The sequence below is a fragment of the Podarcis tiliguerta genome (assembly GCF_965153285.1).
Source record: "Podarcis tiliguerta genome assembly, chromosome: 4".
NCBI classification, from domain to species: Eukaryota; Metazoa; Chordata; class Lepidosauria; order Squamata; family Lacertidae; genus Podarcis; species Podarcis tiliguerta.
In genome coordinates, this window is record NC_139537.1 from 94,422,868 (window position 1) to 94,440,734 (window position 17,867).

Sequence of the window (17,867 nt, forward strand, 5' to 3'; positions counted from 1 at the left end):
ATAAAAACAGCTGCATTTCACAGCTTTCGGTTTTATCCCATTAAAATTTCAAGTCTATAATATGCAATTATGTGTATACTCAAAGTAAAGATATTATTTTCTGTGTGGGGGAAAAAAAAGGAAGTATAAATTTCTCCCCCTTAATTTGTAATATATTCAGGCTTGACAGTACTAATTTGCACTGCAAAGTAATTTGGGCATAAGAAGCATATGTCAACATGAGGAGTAGCTGCAGTTTTGTCTCTGGAGGATCACTTAAATCTGTCTTGTTACAGATATACTGTAGTTGATTTGCTCGTCTTAATTTTTGACCCAATAATGATAATTTATGAAATTCAGATCCTTCTTTTTCTTCTTCTTCTGAGAATTTGCAATACTTGGGAGGGTAGAAAAGGCAGGAAATGTGCCTTATAATTAATTTTTGTTCATAGGACTATTTAGTGAAAGCAGAGACACCCCAATGTCCTGTTTTGCGATGCAGGTACATGCTACCCAAATTAAAGATGTGAAAATAGCACTCCATCATAATTTATATGGAATAATGGGATTGATTTGGAGGGGGGGGTTGGGTGTCCAGAAAGTGAATCTGGATTCTGAATTAAGGTTGGAATCGAGGCCTTGAGTCTTGCTCAACCTGAACAGAGGCTGTAGAACATAAAACAAAGACATAAACATGTTAGAGACCATATTGCGGCCTTAATAGTTCAGAGTAGGTTGCTCCTATATGTTGTGGCCAGTTATCCATTGCCAAAAAAGAGGATTTGCAACATTCCCCACTCAAAAAAGTGGGGAGGACATCATTTTGCAACAAATTTGTATATGGTAAATTATATGTACAGTGGTACCTCTGGTTACAGATGCTTCAGGTTACAGACACTTCAGGTTACAGACTCCGCTAACCCGGAAATAGTACCTCAGGTTAAGAACTTTGCTTCAGGATGAGAACAGAAATCGTGCAGTGGCAGCAGGAGGCCCCATTAGCTAAAGTGGTGCTTCAGGTTAAGAACAGTTTCAGGTTAAGAACGGACCTGCAGAACGAATTAAGTTCCTAACCCGAGGGTACCACTGTATAGACACACATTTAGAAATAATTGCTATGCTTTAACTATTTAAAGCATAGAATACTATAGACACCATATGACTTGTGTGCTTGCTTAGACTAAGTGCCAATAGCTTTTGGTGGGCCACTCCAAGATCTCCCACTTTTTATGGTTCCTTATCTCCAAACCAGGACGCGGGTGGCGCTGTGAGTAAAAGCCTCAGCGCCTAGGGCTTGCCGATCGAAAGGTCGGCGGTTCGAATCCCTGTGGCGGGGTGCGCTCCCGTTGCTCGGTCCCAGCGCCTGTCAACCTAGCAGTTCGAAAGCACCCCCGGGTGCAAGTAGATAAATAGGGACCGCTTACCAACGGGAAGGTAAACGGCGTTCCGTGTGCTGCGCTGGCTCGCCAGATGCGGCTTTGTCACGCTGTCCACGTGACCCGGAAGTGTCTCCGGACAGCGCTGGCCCCCAGCCTCTTAAGTGAGATGGGCACACAACCCTAGAGTCTGTCAAGACTGGCCCATACAGGCAGGGGTACCTTTACCTTTATCTCCAAACCAGACTTGGACTAGACGGCCCTCAAAGAGGACACCTTCAAAGAGAAGACTGTGATAGAGAAGATAGCCAACATGGTGCTCCCAGACGCTGTTGGAGTCTGCTGTCATCGTCCCAGAACATTGGCCATGCTGACAGGGGCTGATGGGAGTAGGACTCCAGCAGCATCTGGAGTTCTCCAGATTGAGCATCATTCGACCACCTCAAACCCTCAATTCCATTTCATCAGAAATGATGATGAGATAGCGATGAGATGGGAAGTGTGTGCATACACAGGCAAGGATGCTTTTATCATACCATCTACAACCCTTGAAAATCTATGATCCCCAGTCTCTAGTCTAGACGCAGTTATTTGCAACTGGGGGCAGCTCTGTTCATTTCATGTTTGGCAACAATGGTGGGGGTTCGAAGTCTAGCTCATGTTTATCTTCACATCATCTCTAGAACTTTGTGTAGGCTTGGGTTATGGAGAGAATCTAAACCTTTGAGGTTTATGTGGGTTGTGATTTCAGCCTTAATGTGCTTATCGCTCCTGAAAATCTGGCCCCAAATTCCTCCCAGAATGCCTTACAAACTTGCAGAAACACTTGCAACTAGAGTTGACGTTCACCATCTGCAATGTTGAGAAGGGAGTCTGACCTCCCACTGAATATGAGGATGTGATTCAGCTTGGAACATGATGTACAGATATGGGTAAAAGCGAAATGAATCAACTGTTTAAATAGGGGGTACAGAAGGATACAAGAGACTTCTGAGTAAATATGAGTTGGGTGTTAGCAATGCAGCAACAGAAACAGCTTCACCTTAAAAACAGCTCACATCTGCAGCGAGGTGGTACAAGAAAACATCTCTGCTGATGTTTTGAGACTTCTCTGTAAAAAAAAAAGTTGTTGACAAAGATGTTCACAATGGCTTAATTAATTTGAAATATTCAAATATTATTAATTCACATGAATGATTGTTCCTCAGAACTTTCTGGTAATGTTTGGATAATGACATTGTGCTGTAATGAGATTCTATTGTAATGAAGAGCAAGCAGAGTGGAGAAATAAACTATTGACAAGCTAAGGGCTGATGTGCCCATGCGCCACCAGCGGAATATGTGAGATAGAGCTCACCTAGTTCAGAGATGGAAATGCAACAGTTTTCGACTTTCAAACAGGGCTGATTTATGATATTTCTATGCTCCTTTTCATTCAAATGAATCGCAAAGCAGCTTACAAACAATACACAGCAATAACTTAATGGAGCGTAATAAAACATCACAAATACAATACAGATCATAGAATAATTATCAAATCATCAGTAAAACAGTTACAATCTATAAAGCACTATTATTCACTAAACAAATAAGCCAAACAGTACAATTACAACAAAAGTCAGTGAGAAGGGACTTAGGTAAACAACTATCTGACGTTTAGAAGACATTTGAAGGCAGCCCTCTTTAGGGAAGTTTTTAATGACTGGTGTTTTAATGTATTTTTTATCTTTGTTGGAAGCCTCCCAGATGGGCGGGGTATAAATATATTATTATTATTATTATTAATATTATTATTATTATTTAATATTTCATCTGTTCCCTCCCCCTCACCACTGTGGTACCCTCCTTGTAAACAGAGACAGCATCAGTGAGTACAGGCACTCCATTTTTGGGGGGTGGGGTGGGGTGTAACTTCTATAGTTACCCTTCATACCCAGACAGCTTGAAGGCAGATCCAGAGGAAGAAAACATTTTTACTAGAGCAGCAAGAGAATGGTACTCAGCCCAGCTCAGAAGCATTCTGGGAAAATGAGAGTGGTGGGTAGCTGTAGTCTCTAGCTGAGAACTCAGAGGGTCTCTCGTTGATTCCCCAGGGAGGGCTGCGAGTGTTTCCTGCCTGAAACCCTGGAAAGCTTTTGCCAGCCAATGTAGACAATAGAGCTAGATGAATCAATGATTTGACTCAGTCTGAGGCAGCTTCCCATGTCCTTATGTTCATTTCAGAGTGCCACTAGTGCACCTCCCTAATAGAAAAGCTGAAAATAAAAAATAAAAAGAGGCAGTGACTGACATGATCCCCAGTGAACCCCTTATCAGGACCTGACGTTGGGCCTCTTTGAAGCAGCCGCCCTTTCCTTGCCTGCTTGCCCTTCGTTTCAATGATGATGCTTAAAATAAACATACACACTGTTATCATTTTTTGCATTGGCTCCTAGATGGTAATGGCCTGTTTCCCTTTCCTTCCTCCCACAGTCTCCAAACTCTCACAGTTACCCAGATATGGAAGCTGTACCCCTTTTGCTGAACAGCATGAAGGCAGATCCGGAAGAAGACTCCTTGTCCACAGACCATTTCCAAACGCAAACTGAGCCAGTGGACTTGTCGATAAACAAGGCCCGGTCATCCCCCATCGCTGCTTCGTCTTCGCCTGTGTCCATCACCGCCTCGGCATCGTCTCCTTCTTCCACTTCAACATCTTCTAGTCGGCCAGCTTCGTCACCCACAGTAATAACGTCCGTCTCTTCAGCGTCTTCTGCACCGTCAGTATTAACGCCAGGCCCGCTCGTGGCATCTGCATCAGGTGTTGGAGGGCAGCAGTTTTTGCACATTATCCACCCAGTACCCCCGTCCAGCCCCATGAACCTACAGACCAACAAAATGAGTCACGTACACCGCATCCCAGTCGTGGTGCAGTCGGTACCCGTGGTCTACACAGCGGTGAGATCACCAGGGAATGTGAACAACACTATCGTAGTACCGCTACTGGAGGACGGGAGAAGTCATGTCAAAGGTACGGTGCCCATCCCCACTCACCCCAGGTGTGAAATGTACAGTGGTGCCCCGCAAGACGAATGCCTCGCAAGACGGAAAACCCGCTAGACGAAAGGGTTTTCCGTTTTGGAGGTGCTTCGCAGGACGAATTTCTCTATGGGCTTGCTTCGCAAGACGAAAATGTCTTGCGATTCCTGGGGGTTTTTTTTCGCTCCCCACCCCCTTTTTCTAAGGCACTAAGCTGCTAATAGCCTTTTAGCAGCTAATCCGCTAATCCCTTAAGCCTTTAATAGCCGCTAATAGCCGCTAAACCGCTAATAGCGCTAATCCGCTAATGGGCTTGCTTCGCAAGACGAAAAAACCGCTAGACGAAGAGACTCACGGAACGGATTCTTTTCGTCTTGCGAGGCACCACTGTACTTGGATTTTAAGAAGGGTGCAGCCCAGACTAGCTGATGCTACTATTAGAACACCCAATCGTTTTGCAAGCCTACGGGAACTTTTCCTTCCTATTTTGCATGTGGAAATGTAAGACTGGAGGCAAACACTTGTTAACTGGAGAAGCATGGGAAAATATCAAATATTAAGCCAGAGGGCTAGCATGATAGAGTGTCTACAGGACAACTGCTAATAATAATAATAATAATAATAATAATAATAATAATAATAATTTATTATTTATACCCCACCCATCTGGCAGGGCTTCCCCAGCCACTCTGGGCGGCTTCCAACCAAATATTAAAATACAGTAGTGGGGAGACTCCAAATTAAATTCTACCATTGCGCTGGGAACCATCCAGCTCAACCGAAGATCTGCTGGATCCTAACCCCACTCATCCCAGCAGATCATGCCACAGGATTGCTCCCTCAGTGTCTGTGTATTTAGCAGAATGCCAGAAAGGGACATAGGCTGGCCACCAGATGATTAATCTGGATAATACAGGCTTCCTGATCAGACTGCCTACTACATGTGTACAGCTGTACCATATATAAGCTCCTCTTTCTGATGTTGCACCAAATATGTGGACACGGGCGGTAAAGAGTTGGTGGCTTGTGGATGTTGGGAGTGGGATTAGTTTGGGCTTCCATATGTCTGGATTTTCTCAAACGTTATCGGGAGGCAGAAGTTTGGCAAGTAAACCAAAAAACTTCAACATTCACCGTGTCCTGCAAACGTCAGTGGCAGCGATCTTCTTCACCGCTCCTCTATTCATACAAGTAGGGTGCATTTGTGTGTGTGTGTGTGAATAGTCCCAATTTGTACGTGAAATGGAAGATGTCACAGCCAGTCATCTTGTGCTTTCCTCCCTCCCTGAGGAAGTCACCAGTAATATAGAGTCAATAGTGGGGTAGGAGAGCTGGAAATGATACCAATCTATTTCACATCTGGCAACCAATGTGCCCCTTTTGTTTCAGACAGTACATGGGTAGACAAGTATAAAATGTCGGGGACACAATTTTTTCACAGCCCTCTAGCGTATTCCAGTGTTAACTCTGGAAGTGTATATTCAATTCTCACCAAACTAAGCCTCCTGGAGCTTTAAGAATGTGATGCTGGCAATGATGGAGTCAGCGAGCCAGCCATTGTTGCGCCTCTGGATGCTCTAGAACTGGGCTGTCCAACAGGTTGATTGCAATCTACTGGTCCATCATGGGGTGTCCCTGGTTGATCTTTGGACCCCACCAAAACGCCCCCCCCAAAAGCTCAACAACTTCCTAAAAAAGCTCAACAACTCTGACAATGGGTAGATCACTGGCAGTTTTTTTTAATACTGTGAGTAGATTTCAGACCCTTGGAAGTTGGAGCCCCTGCTCTAGACCATAAGAAGATCCTTGCCGGATCAAGCCAGCCATTCCAACACCTTATTCTCATAGTGACCAACCAGATATTCCCATGGGAAACACACAAGCAGGACCCGAAAGCAAGAGCACTCTCATCACTTGTGATTCCCTGTAACTGATATTCAGATGCATATACACTCCCTCTGACAGGGGAGGTAGAGCAGAGCCATTGTGGCTTGTGGCCATTCATCGCCTCACCCTTCCAGGAATTTGCCTAATCCTCCTTTTAAGCTTTTCACTTTGGTGGCCATCCCCACCTGTGATAGAGGACCACCCATGATAGACAGACACACTCTCCTAGCCATGTATTGTGAACTGCTGGCTTCTTGACAACACCCTCCCCCCCCCCTTTTGGAATCCCAGGCAGCTGCAAAACTGGGAGATTTATCAAGCCCTTAGTGCGCCGCTATATGTGACTTGGAGGGTTGCATTCAATGTGTCTGGTCAGGAGTTTTGCAGGCTTGCACTACAATTCCCACTATATCCAGCACCATGTGCAAGCTCAGGGATTGAGAGTTAGCAATAGCCCTCCAGGTTTGGATAGGGATGACGGTTGTGTTCACGCTGCGGCATAGAGAAACGGTTCATATAGCAGTGGAACCCAGCTAGTATTCTGCGTGCTGGTTGCACCAAACATCTGCTCGAACTAAGAGGAAAATCTCACACTGGATTTGGCTCTGGTCTTAGCGAGCTTTAAGGATGTGATAACAAAACAGTTTATTAGACATAAAGGTAAAGGGATCCCTGACCATTAGGTCCAGTCGTGGCCGACTCTGGGGTTGCGCGCTCATCTCGCTCTATAGGCCGAGGGAGCCGGTGTACAGCTTCCGGGTCATGTGGCCAGTATGACGAAGCCGCTTGTGGCGAACCAGAGCAGCGCACGGAAACACCGTTTTTTAGACATAACTATCAGCCAAATAGGGGATACTGGTGGCGCTCTGGGTTAAACCACAGAGCCTAGGACTTGCTGATCAGAAGGTTGGCGGTTCGAATCCCCGCGACGGGGTGAGCTCCCGTTGCTCGGTCCCAGCTCCTGCCAACCTAGCAGTTCGAAAGCACATCAAAGTGCAAGTAGATAAATAGGTACCGCTCCAGCGGGAAGGTAAACGGCATTTCTGTGCACTGCTCTGCTTCGCCAGAAGCGGCTTAGTCATGCTGGCCACATGACCCGGAAGCTGTACGCCTGCTTCCTCGGCCAGTAAAGCGAGATGAGCGCCGCAACCCCAGAATCGGCCACGACTGGACCTAATGGTCAGGGGTCCCTTTACCTTTACCTATCAGCCAAATGATCCTAAGGTAGTACAGCTTGATACTGTTCCATTTGCAATTGCATTTGATTTCAGAAGAAATGGATTTTAAGGAGATTTCTTTAGCTAATTAAAGAGAATGGTTACATAAAGGACCAAAGGACAAAGATGCTCTGGTGAGAAAGACCCGTGTGACTGGCCCTGCCTACACCATTCCACTATTTAGATCCTACTTGAAATTAGGAGGGCTACACCTCAGGGAAGATGGCAGGTGAGAGACTTTATCCAGCAAACCAGTGCTCCATAAAATCAGCAAGTTCATATACCGTTTTATCTGGGCCAGATTTTTTTCCAGGGTAACATTTTTTTCCTTATTGTTGTATTGTCTGAGCAGAAGAGACGCCACAGAAAAAATTTCCCCACCATTTCCTTGTCTGGTTTTGTATGTGAGATTCCTCCTGGCTGCGTGGCCTTGCTTTTGCAAAACAGAAATAAGAAATCATTCTAGGAAAACACCTTTTGATAGTTGGCCTGTTTATTCACAGGGGGAAACCAAATAGTCACGAGCTTTGTAAAGCAGGGTGAATGTCACTTATTTTCTACTTATTTTGTGTTGTGTAGGCTCCTATGATGTAATGGGCCCTCCTTCTAGTTTGTTATGAATAAAAAATCATTTTCAGTTAGAGCTTAATAATTATTTCCCTATTAATATACTTCTTCTTAATTGTATTTCACTATTAATATACTTCTTAATTGTATTTCAGTTCAACAATTACTTTGATAAAATACATATTTTGCTATGTGCAAATGGCTTTAGATACCTATTAGGTCCATAAATTACCATATAGCACATATTCAGCACAAAAAACAGTAACAACTTGTTGTTGACAAAGGACAGCTGGACATATAAAGGGCCCCATTACCTTCAATAGCTTAGGGCCTCATCAAACCTAAATCTGGCCCAGTAGAAATTTAAGATAGATGTCTCCACCCAGAATAAAGACCTGAGATACTAGCAGAACATAACATACTTTGTTGTCCCTATCAGTATGTTAAAGAGGCAGCTCTTTTAAAGATATTTAGATTTTTCTAATTAAAAAAAAATCAGTGTTACGTTTCATTAAGGGATTTTGTAGCAGCAGTGAAGCCTTTGGCACCTATTGGCTGAAATGGTGTGATGTCATAGAATGTTTAGAAAGGTGGACCTGCTGAGGAAAGTGTACAGTAATTTAAGGTCCAGCTTTGTGGGCTGAAGTTAATGGTAGTTTGGTTGGGTGCAAGAATGGAGGAGTCAAGGTGACTTTTAGATATGTAGAAGTGTCTTGTCTAGAAACCTGGGCTCAGAAAAAGCTATGTCCTGCTGTTGTTCAAATCTGTAATTGCTTTTCTTTCCCCCGGCTTTGTTTTATGTTGGATGGTGAATCAGTTATATATTAGATACTTGATGTGATTTAGGTCTTAACACTCTTGAGAATTCGATTTCCTGTAAATGGGGTGTGAGTTCTACAGTGTTCAATTTAAAATGAAAAAGGTCTAACGTTTCTGCTGTGGAAAAACAACAACACACCATCCTCATAGATGTGTATCTGAGTTATACGTAGGTAGGTTTCTGCAGATGTCCATAGCCTCTATTAATCCTGCATGGCCCCTGGCAAATTATTTTGCTCGTGAAATTACTATAAATAATGACTTTGATTGGACAGAGTAATTAATAGCCTATGGTAGATTAGCAACGAAACGCATGTATAGGAGCTCACCCCACCTTCTCCCATCGCACAAGAGCACACAGTTAACTGCTTAAACCGCACAGTCCCATAAAATCTCAATAAAGCCTGAAAAACTGTGGAGTATGTGTAATCTTGCTATAAATTGCAATAAAAATTACCCTGTAGACTCTATATTATGATCATTAAGTTCATGGATGCTGCTGCTGTGTACATAAAGTTTTATGGAATAAATCGACCAGTTTTGCTGCCCCTATCAGAAAGCAAGCTGTTTTTGATTTAAAAGTTGATTGGTGTTCTCAGAGCATTTTTCCAAGAGCGCAAACCATTTGTAATGGCCCTTAGTGGAAAGCGGGATGGGCGTTGGGGTGAGGAGGCCTTGGAAATCTGCCCTGCATCAAGGGTACTTTATTATGAGACCTAGGAGAAGTTACATGTTTTCCGCAAAACACACATTCGCACAGCTGCTCTGTGTACATTAAATAAACCTCTGCACAATGTCTAATCTCACTGGGCTTCATTTGGAGTATATTACGTCTCCCTGTATTTGTTTGAAATGCTAAGCAGTACACTTAATTTTTTTCTGCATCCCTTCTCTGCCCAATGGCGGGATGATGCTTCTCTTCTCCAGGAACTACGTGATTTATTCCAAAATCCTGTTGCTGAGATACTGGTAGACTATTATTTTCTGCTACACCAGTGGGATTATAATTTATCACCTCCAGAAAACACTCTTCTCCCCTTTCCTCCTCCTCTCACATTATTATTATTACAGTCATACCTCGGGTTAAAGTAGCTTCAGGTTGAGCGTTTTCGGGTTGTGCTCCGCGGCAACCCGGAAGTAACGGAATGGGTTACTTATGGGTTTCGCCACTCGTGCATGCGCAGACGCTCAAAATGACATCACACACATGTGCCGAAGTGGTGAATCATGACACGCGTAGACGCGGGTTGCATTCTGCTCAGGATGCGAACGGGGCTCCGGAATGGATCCCATTCGCATCTAGAGGTACCACTGTATTATTATTAATAATAATACACCACCCATCTGGCTGGGTTTTCCCAGCCTGGCTTTAGTAAAAGCTTTTTGATTTGTTAAACCACGGTGTGCTGTGACATCCAAACTAGAAAACTGTGGTGAAACACTGCCTGCAAACCAGGATCAAATCCGCTCAGGCTTGAGAGGCCTAGCACAGCATTAATCCCCTTTTTCTGACAATAAATGGGCAGAGGAAACAGCTAACCAGAGGAAGCCAGCATTCTCAGATGCTGCCGGCAGTCACAAAGGAATTCTAGAAGTATCACCATTGCCCAGAAAGTATGGTTCTGTCTGGCAGACTGAGCAAAGAACATTGCAAGCAATGTTAGCTGAGGGGTGTGTGTGTGTGTGTGTGTGTGTGTGTGTGTGAAAGAGAGAGAGAGAGAGAAAGAGAGCGCAGAATGCCTCCAGTTTTAATCCAGAAAAAGACTACTTTCCAGGTATCAAAAACCTTGGGAACCAGCAATTTAGGAAAAGTAAATATTAAGTATTATTATTACTTTTATTATTACTACATTCGGTAATTTGGTTCTTTCCCATCAGATGGCAATACTTCACGAACAGACTGTATTTCCAGGCATAAAGAAAAACAAGTGTTCTCACAGAGCTTTAAAAACAACCCGCCACCCGTTCTCTTTTGGTTTTCATTGCTTGGTATGATTTTTTTTTTTTAATGCTTTTGCTTCAGAGTAAATTTACATCCTGAGAAAGGCAGTCACGCCCACCTTGAGTGTGGGAGTTTATTCCAAATATAGACTGAGATTTGCTTCCGTTCCATAATACCAACCCAGTTTATGGGAATTAATCATCTTTGGTAGCTGCGAGGGATGTCCACAAAGATGTATTAAGCATTAAGCTGCCTTGGATTCATTATAATTCAGGATATCTGGTACAGTAGTAGTCATAAAAATGTTGACATTCAAGATCTCCAGGATTTCAAGTTTCCGTGATGTAATCCTGATAATAGCTTTCCTTATAAAGCCCTGGCCTGTTGCTGAATTCTTGAGCATGAATTGCATTGTTAACAGATTTGGCCTCATACACACACACGTGAGATCATCGGGATCTGTTGGTTTTGGAAGGGCACCCCCCACCTTTAAAAAAATTCCCCACTGTCAGGAAAATGTACCCTAGCTTTCCAGGTGAAAAACGAGATGATCTGAGGCAATTCTGCTTTAGTCTGTTTGAAGAAGCAAGGGTAGTCTCCTATGAACAGTTGCTGTATGGTGGTGTCTCCACTTGGTGGTTGCGTCATATGATGCTATCATTTACCTGTCTTCTCTAGTCAGTCAGATTGATTTGTTGGAAACCATTGGTGACTTCAAACGTTATATAACAATACATTTTAGCAGCACTTGGGGTTTATGGCGTCTTAGAGGAAGGAGAGCGCTTTGGTGGGGGACATGTTGTAATCATAGCTGTCAACTTTCCCATTTTTTAAAGGGAAAATCCTATTCAGAATAAGGGAATTTCCCTTAAAAAAAAGGAAACATTGACAGGTATGGTTGTAATACTAATACTAATACTAATACTAATATATTTATACCCTGCCCACCTGGTTGGGTTTCCCCAGCCACTCTGGGCGGCTGCCAACAGATTAATAATAATAATAATAATAAAAGTGATAAAACGTCAAACATTAAAAACGTCCCTAAGCAGAGCTGCCTTCAGATGCCTTCTAAAAGTCAGATAGTTGTTTATTTCCTTAACATCTGATGGGAGGGCATTCCACAGAACGGGCGCCACCACCAAGAAGGCCCTCTGCCTGGTTCCCTGTAACCTCACTTCTCTCAGTGAGGGAACCGCCAGAAGGTTGGACCTCAGTGTCCGGGCTGAACGATGGGGGTGGAGACGTTCCTTCAGGTATACTGGGACGAGGTATTTTAGGGCTTTAAAGGTCAGCACCAACACTTTGAATTGTGCTCGGAAACGTACTGGGAGCCAGTGTATCAAGACCGGTGTTATATGGTCTTGGCGGCTACTCCCAGTCATCAGTCTAGCTGCTGCATTCTGGATTAGTTGCAGTTTCCGGGTCACCTGCAAAGGTAGCCCCACATAGAGCATGTTCCCATTCTGGGGTAGTTTGTCCTCCTTTGGTCCCACTATGCACTCAGCTGTCACCTGTGGCTCCTAGAAGCTGTCAATAGGCAACAGTGGCCTCATCCCATCATGGCCATGCTGACTGGGTCAAATGGGAGCTGGAGTCCAGCAACACTGGAAGGAACCAATGTTGGCTACCTAATGTGATTTAGTACAGTGGTACCTCGGGTTACATACGCTTCAGGTTACAGACTCCACTAACCCAGAAATAGTGCTTCAGGTTAAGAACTTTGCTTCAGGATGAGAACAGAAATCGTGCTCCAGCTGCGCGACAGCAGCAGGAGGCCCCATTAGCTAAAGTGGTGCTTCAGGTTAAGAACAGTTTCAGGTTAAGTACAGACCTCCGGAACGAATTAAGTACTTAACCCGAGGTACCACTGTACAGTGGTACCTCAGGTTACAAATACTTCGGGTTACAAACTCCGCTAACCCGGAAGTAGTACCACAGGTTGAGAACTTTGCTCCAGGATGGGAACGGAAATCGTGCGCCGGCGGCGTGATGGGAGCGGGAGGCCCCGTTAACGAAAGCGCATCTCAGATTAAGAACGGTTTCGGGTTAAGAACAGACCTCCGGAACAAATTAAGTTTGTGACCCGAGGTACCAGTGTGCAGTGGTGCCTCGCAACACGAAATTAATTCGTTCCGAGAGTTTTTTCGTTGTACGAGTTTTTTCGTCTTGTGAAACACCACTGCATTTAAACACTAACAATGGTGGGGAGGGGCGGGGAGAAGCAGGGCAGCTGCCGCAGCCGGTACCTCAGACTCACCCGCGCGTTGTGGCCACCGCGCGACGCGGCTGCTGGAGGGCGGCGGGGCTCAGGAGCGCGACTCTGGCTGCAACGCTGGCTGCTGGCGGCAACGGCTCTCTCAGAGGAGCACGCGAGGGGGGTGGGCAGCGGCGCGAGGCACCAACCGTCAGCGGGAAGGTGGGAGGGAGCCGGACGAGTAGGGAAGCGAGCGTGCGTGCAGTGACCGTCGCCATGACACAAGAGGCAGGGCCGTTTCGTCTAGCAAAGCAAGCCCTTAGGGAAATCCGTCTTGCGAAGCACCTCAGAAAACGAAAAACTCTTTCGTCTCGCGAGTTTTTCGTCTTCCGAGGCATTCGTCTTGCGGGGTACCACTGTACTTCGTATGCTCATATGCAAACCTTCTCTCTGTCCCGTTACAACAGGGAAAACCATAAATCCCTCCCTACATTAATTACAGGCCTTCGGCAAAACCTGCAAATTGCTTGTCCAAAATTGCTCATCCACACAGTTCTCAGTGAAACGGGTCATTATTCCCTTTCCTCAAATGGGGAAGTGGGATTGAGAGTACGGATATTCTTGAATTCACCTTATAAATTCATCGTAGCTGTGAGACTTAAACCCGCTACTCCTGGACCCAAGCCCAACTTCCCATCCTATGGATATTATAGATAGCGTCTGCCAGTTATTGAACCACTTATTCCTCTACTTGGGTAGTTTATTAAGGTAATGGTGCTTTGTTATTGATTGGTATTCCAATACTGACATTATTAATTTAAGGGGAAAGAATAGCCCGAGTCTCTTTTCTTCCTTATTCATCAAGAAAGAAGTTTTCCTCCAGTTTTCTGTGTTCTCTTACTACAATAAATGAAGTGTCTTTGTCTGTTACCAAATCAACTCATGATGTGTTTAATCCAGCCATGCAATTGATAAGTCTACAAAGACATATTAGCCAACACAAGAATTAATTGTGCATATAGAATTCCCAGCTGTTTATCTTACATTTCAGTTCTGGGGTCTAGAAAAGTTGAGGAGGAAATCTAGATATAAGGTTGTGTTTAGCAGTGATGTGAATATAGATAGATATGAGTATTATACAAACACATTGGGGGGTAACCAACCCTTGTTAGTTCCTTCAGGATATAAAAAACTTTTTTTTTTCTGTATGAGATTAGTTCCCATTTGTTGCCAAATGTGTGTTTTCTAAACTCAATAGGATATTTTAAAAACAGTAACCAATACCCAAACCCCCACAGTGTTCTGCTGTTTGTTTGTTTGTTTGTTTGTTTGTTTTTGTTTCGCTTTTTGCTTTGGGTTCATTTCAAAGCTGCAAACCTTCTCCAAAACAAATAACAAACATAGGTTCAATTTAAGGTTAGGCCTTGTCTCAAAACTTAATATAACTTGAATGTAAGCCTCAACCTACAACAAAAATGGGTTTGTCTGAACATATTGAGAGACATTTAGTAGCAGCAGCAATAATATTTCCTTTGTGAATCATTTTCCGTGAGGCATCCTGAAGCGATTTAATATAATAAAATACATACAAGAGTTATATATAGTGAAACAGTTAAAAGAATTGCACATATAAAACCAAGTTTGAAACTATAGTTTAAGAAGACACATAGAGAATGCACCAGTCTGATATGTACAGTGGTACCTCGGGTTACATACGCTTCAGGTTACACACTCCGCTAACCTAGAAATAGTACCTCAGGTTAAGAACTTTGCTTCAGGATAAGAACATTAATCGAGCTCCGGCGGCACGGCAGCAGCAGGAGGCCCCATTAGCTAAAGTGGTGCTTCAGGTTAAGAACAATTTTAGGTTAAGTACAGACCTCCGGAACGAATTAAGTACTTAACCTGAGGTACCACTGTAATGGGAATGAGTCCCAATGGGTAGGTGATAGGATGGCATCTTCCTATCCTGAAGAAAGGAAAAAAGCAGCATTTGGCTGGGCACGTAGCTAATGGGCACCCAGTGAAATTATTTCAGCAGTGGCATAATTTGGTGGTGATACTCTGCCTCGATAGTCGCCGAAGTAGTATTACTAGTAGTTAGTATTTGCTTTGTGTTAGATGGTGCCTTTAGGTGGAGATATTTATTGGAAATGTCAGCTTATGCATTGGGGGGGGGGCGAGTTTTCATCTGCCAGCTGATAACGGGGGCAGGAAGGCAAGTTGGAGTAATTGGAAAGTGACAGGGCAGTAGGAGTGATTTAGGAAATCACCCCCTTTCACCTCGAAACATTTCCTTCAATCACATCTTATCTTTAGGTCTCTGAGCTTTCTGGTTCCCGTCCTATATTTCGGAAGTGTTCGTCCACTTCACTAAATCCCCCAGAAAGGGCAGCACAATTAAAAGTGATGGTAGATCATGGAAAAGCCAGGTATAGAGTAAGCTACTTGGGGGGTGGGGTGGGGTGGAATGCCAGCGAATCAGTGTGCAGACAAATGCAAGTTATGTCTTTTAGTTGTTGTTGTTGTTGTTTTGGGGGCATTGCATGAATCTAATTATGCACAATCAATACATCATATTTCTGACAGCAGAACTCGCTTATGATTAGAAACTGTGATGGCCCTATGTCAATTCACAAGGCAGGTCATTTGTGTTTTTTGCGGATTTTAAACATACTGGGCGTCATCTAGCAGAAGCTGAATGTTTAAAACATTTACCTGTTTTCTATAAGTTATATAACATATATGCAAACAACAGTGGGGTGCTGTCATGGTTTGTGTATGCTCTTTGCAATAAGCACCTTCTGCTCACTCAGAGAGATATCTATAGTTCTTTATTTTACTTTTTTCCAATTTTTTTATTATTAATTTTCCAAGTTTATAACAAATACAACCCAACACAAAAAACAAAACATATAAAAATAAAAACAAACATATAAAATTTATTCCAATCAGAATCCAAATTAATTTCCATTATTAAATGACTTCCTCGAATCCTTCCTAACTGATTTTAGCAATTTTCCAATATTCCCTTTCTAATATATTTCCCTTTCTAATATAATTAACTAGTTCAAATTACTAACTTCCTTTCTTTTCATCATAATCTCAATCTATAGTATTATGCAATTCAACATACTTTAATCCCAAACCAATTTAATACTTGCAGGTATTTCCACTTATATTATATTATAATATTTAGCTAGATATTCCTTAAATTTCCTTCAATCTTCTTGATATTTCTCCTCTTTCTGATCACGGATTCTTCCAGCTCCAAAAAGTCCAACATCTTCATCTGCCCATCTGTTGGTATTTCTTGTGATTTCCAATTTTGGGCTAATAAAATTCTCGCTGCAGTTGTGGCATACAAAAACAATTTAACGTCTTTTGGGGGGCAAATCCATTCCTATTACAGTTCTTTATTTTACATATGTACAAGCAGCACGGTACAATCATGCATCCGAATCGTCAGGTTCAGATTCAGGGAGTGGTCTTCTGCTTATTCTCCAACAGAAGTGGCGGGGGAGCTTTATGGGATGTCTCTGATTCCTGCGCTTTAACCCTCTCCTTTCCTGGGCCAAAGGCACAGGCATAGGCTTTCTGTCTGATCCTGAGCTCCCTGTGCGGTGCTGGGGCTCTGCTTCAGCAGCGGAGAGCCTTCCCGCCTCCTGGCTCTCTCCCTCTTCCCCTTCCGTCACTTCCTCTCTGTCTCCTTGTGACTGTTCCCGCTCTGACTCTTCTCCTCCCCCGACTCAAAGGCGTTCCTTGGCAGTCCCGTGACAGGTGCAAACTCTTTGGGGTTTTGGGAAGAAATCTCCAAAGCACAACTACACATTTAGCTGTCACTAATGCTCCTGCCAACCTAGCAGTTCGAAAGCACATCAAAAGTGCAAGTAGATCAATAGGTACTACTCCGGCGGTAAGGTAAACGGCGTTTCTGTGCGCTGCTCTGGTTCACCAGAAGCGGCTTAGTCATGCTGGCCACGTGACCCGGAAGCTGTACGCCAGCTCCCTCGGCCAATAAAGCGAGATGAGCACTGCAATCCCAGAGTCCGCAACTGGACCTAATGGTCAGGGGTCCCTTTACCTTTAATGCGCGTGGGCACCTTGTGATTTCTCTGTAATCTTCCTTGTGCTGGAGTGTAGGTGAGGCCCAATACAGTGGTACCTTGGGTTAAGTACTTAGTTTGTTCTGGAGGTCCGTACTTAACCTGAAACTGTTCTTAACCTGAAGCACCATTTTAGCTAATGGGGCCTCCCACTGCTGCTGTGCCGCCGGAGCACGATTTCTGTTTTTATCCTGAAGCAAAGTTCTTAACCCGAGGTACTATTTCTGGGTTAGCAGAGTCTGTAACCTGAAGCATATGTAACCCGAGGTACCAGTGTATGTATGAAGGCCTGCACAACCTCTGCATATCCAAGAAGAAGAAGAAGAAGAAGAAGAAGAAGAGGAGAAGAGTTTGGATTTGATATCCCGCTTTATCACTACCCTAAGGAGTCTCAAAGCAGCTAACATTCTCCTTTCCCTTCCTCCCCCACAACAAACACTCTGTGAGGTGAGTGAGGCTGAGAGACTTCAAAGAAGTGTGAGTAGCCCAAGGTCACCCAGCAGCTGCATGTGGAGGAGTAGAGACGCGAACCCGGTTCCCCAGATTATGAGACTACCGCTCTTAACCACTACACCACACTGGCTCTCAACTGAAGGCAGCCACATATTGGACCAGCCTGCCAGGTGTTTGGCAACACTTCTACTTCAGGATTCCTACCTGGGCAGCAAAACCGGGCATTTTGTGGGCTGCATTCAGCTGGAGGATCTCTCAAGTTTTGCAGGTTTGGTGTGCCCTGCTTTTTCAAGGCGCTACAGCAGC

The 17,867-nt window shown here is 44.0% G+C and overlaps 1 protein-coding gene across 6 annotated transcripts in view; it reads left to right on the plus strand.

The window, feature by feature from the left end:
* The window catches only part of KLF12 (KLF transcription factor 12), a 228,647-nt gene that overhangs the window by 121,202 nt on the left and 89,578 nt on the right, over positions 1 to 17,867 (plus strand). For 4 of the 6 annotated variants that reach the window (XM_083435892.1, XM_083435891.1, XM_083435894.1 and 1 more), the window contains exon 2: positions 3,828 to 4,365. In XM_083435892.1, coding sequence (XP_083292018.1) covers positions 3,855 to 4,365 — 511 coding nt within the window. In that variant the 5' untranslated portion in view covers positions 3,828 to 3,854. Of the gene's footprint in view, positions 1 to 3,790; positions 4,366 to 17,867 lie in introns of all 6 variants that reach the window. The other 2 variants (XM_083435893.1, XM_083435890.1) reach the window with 1 other exon arrangement.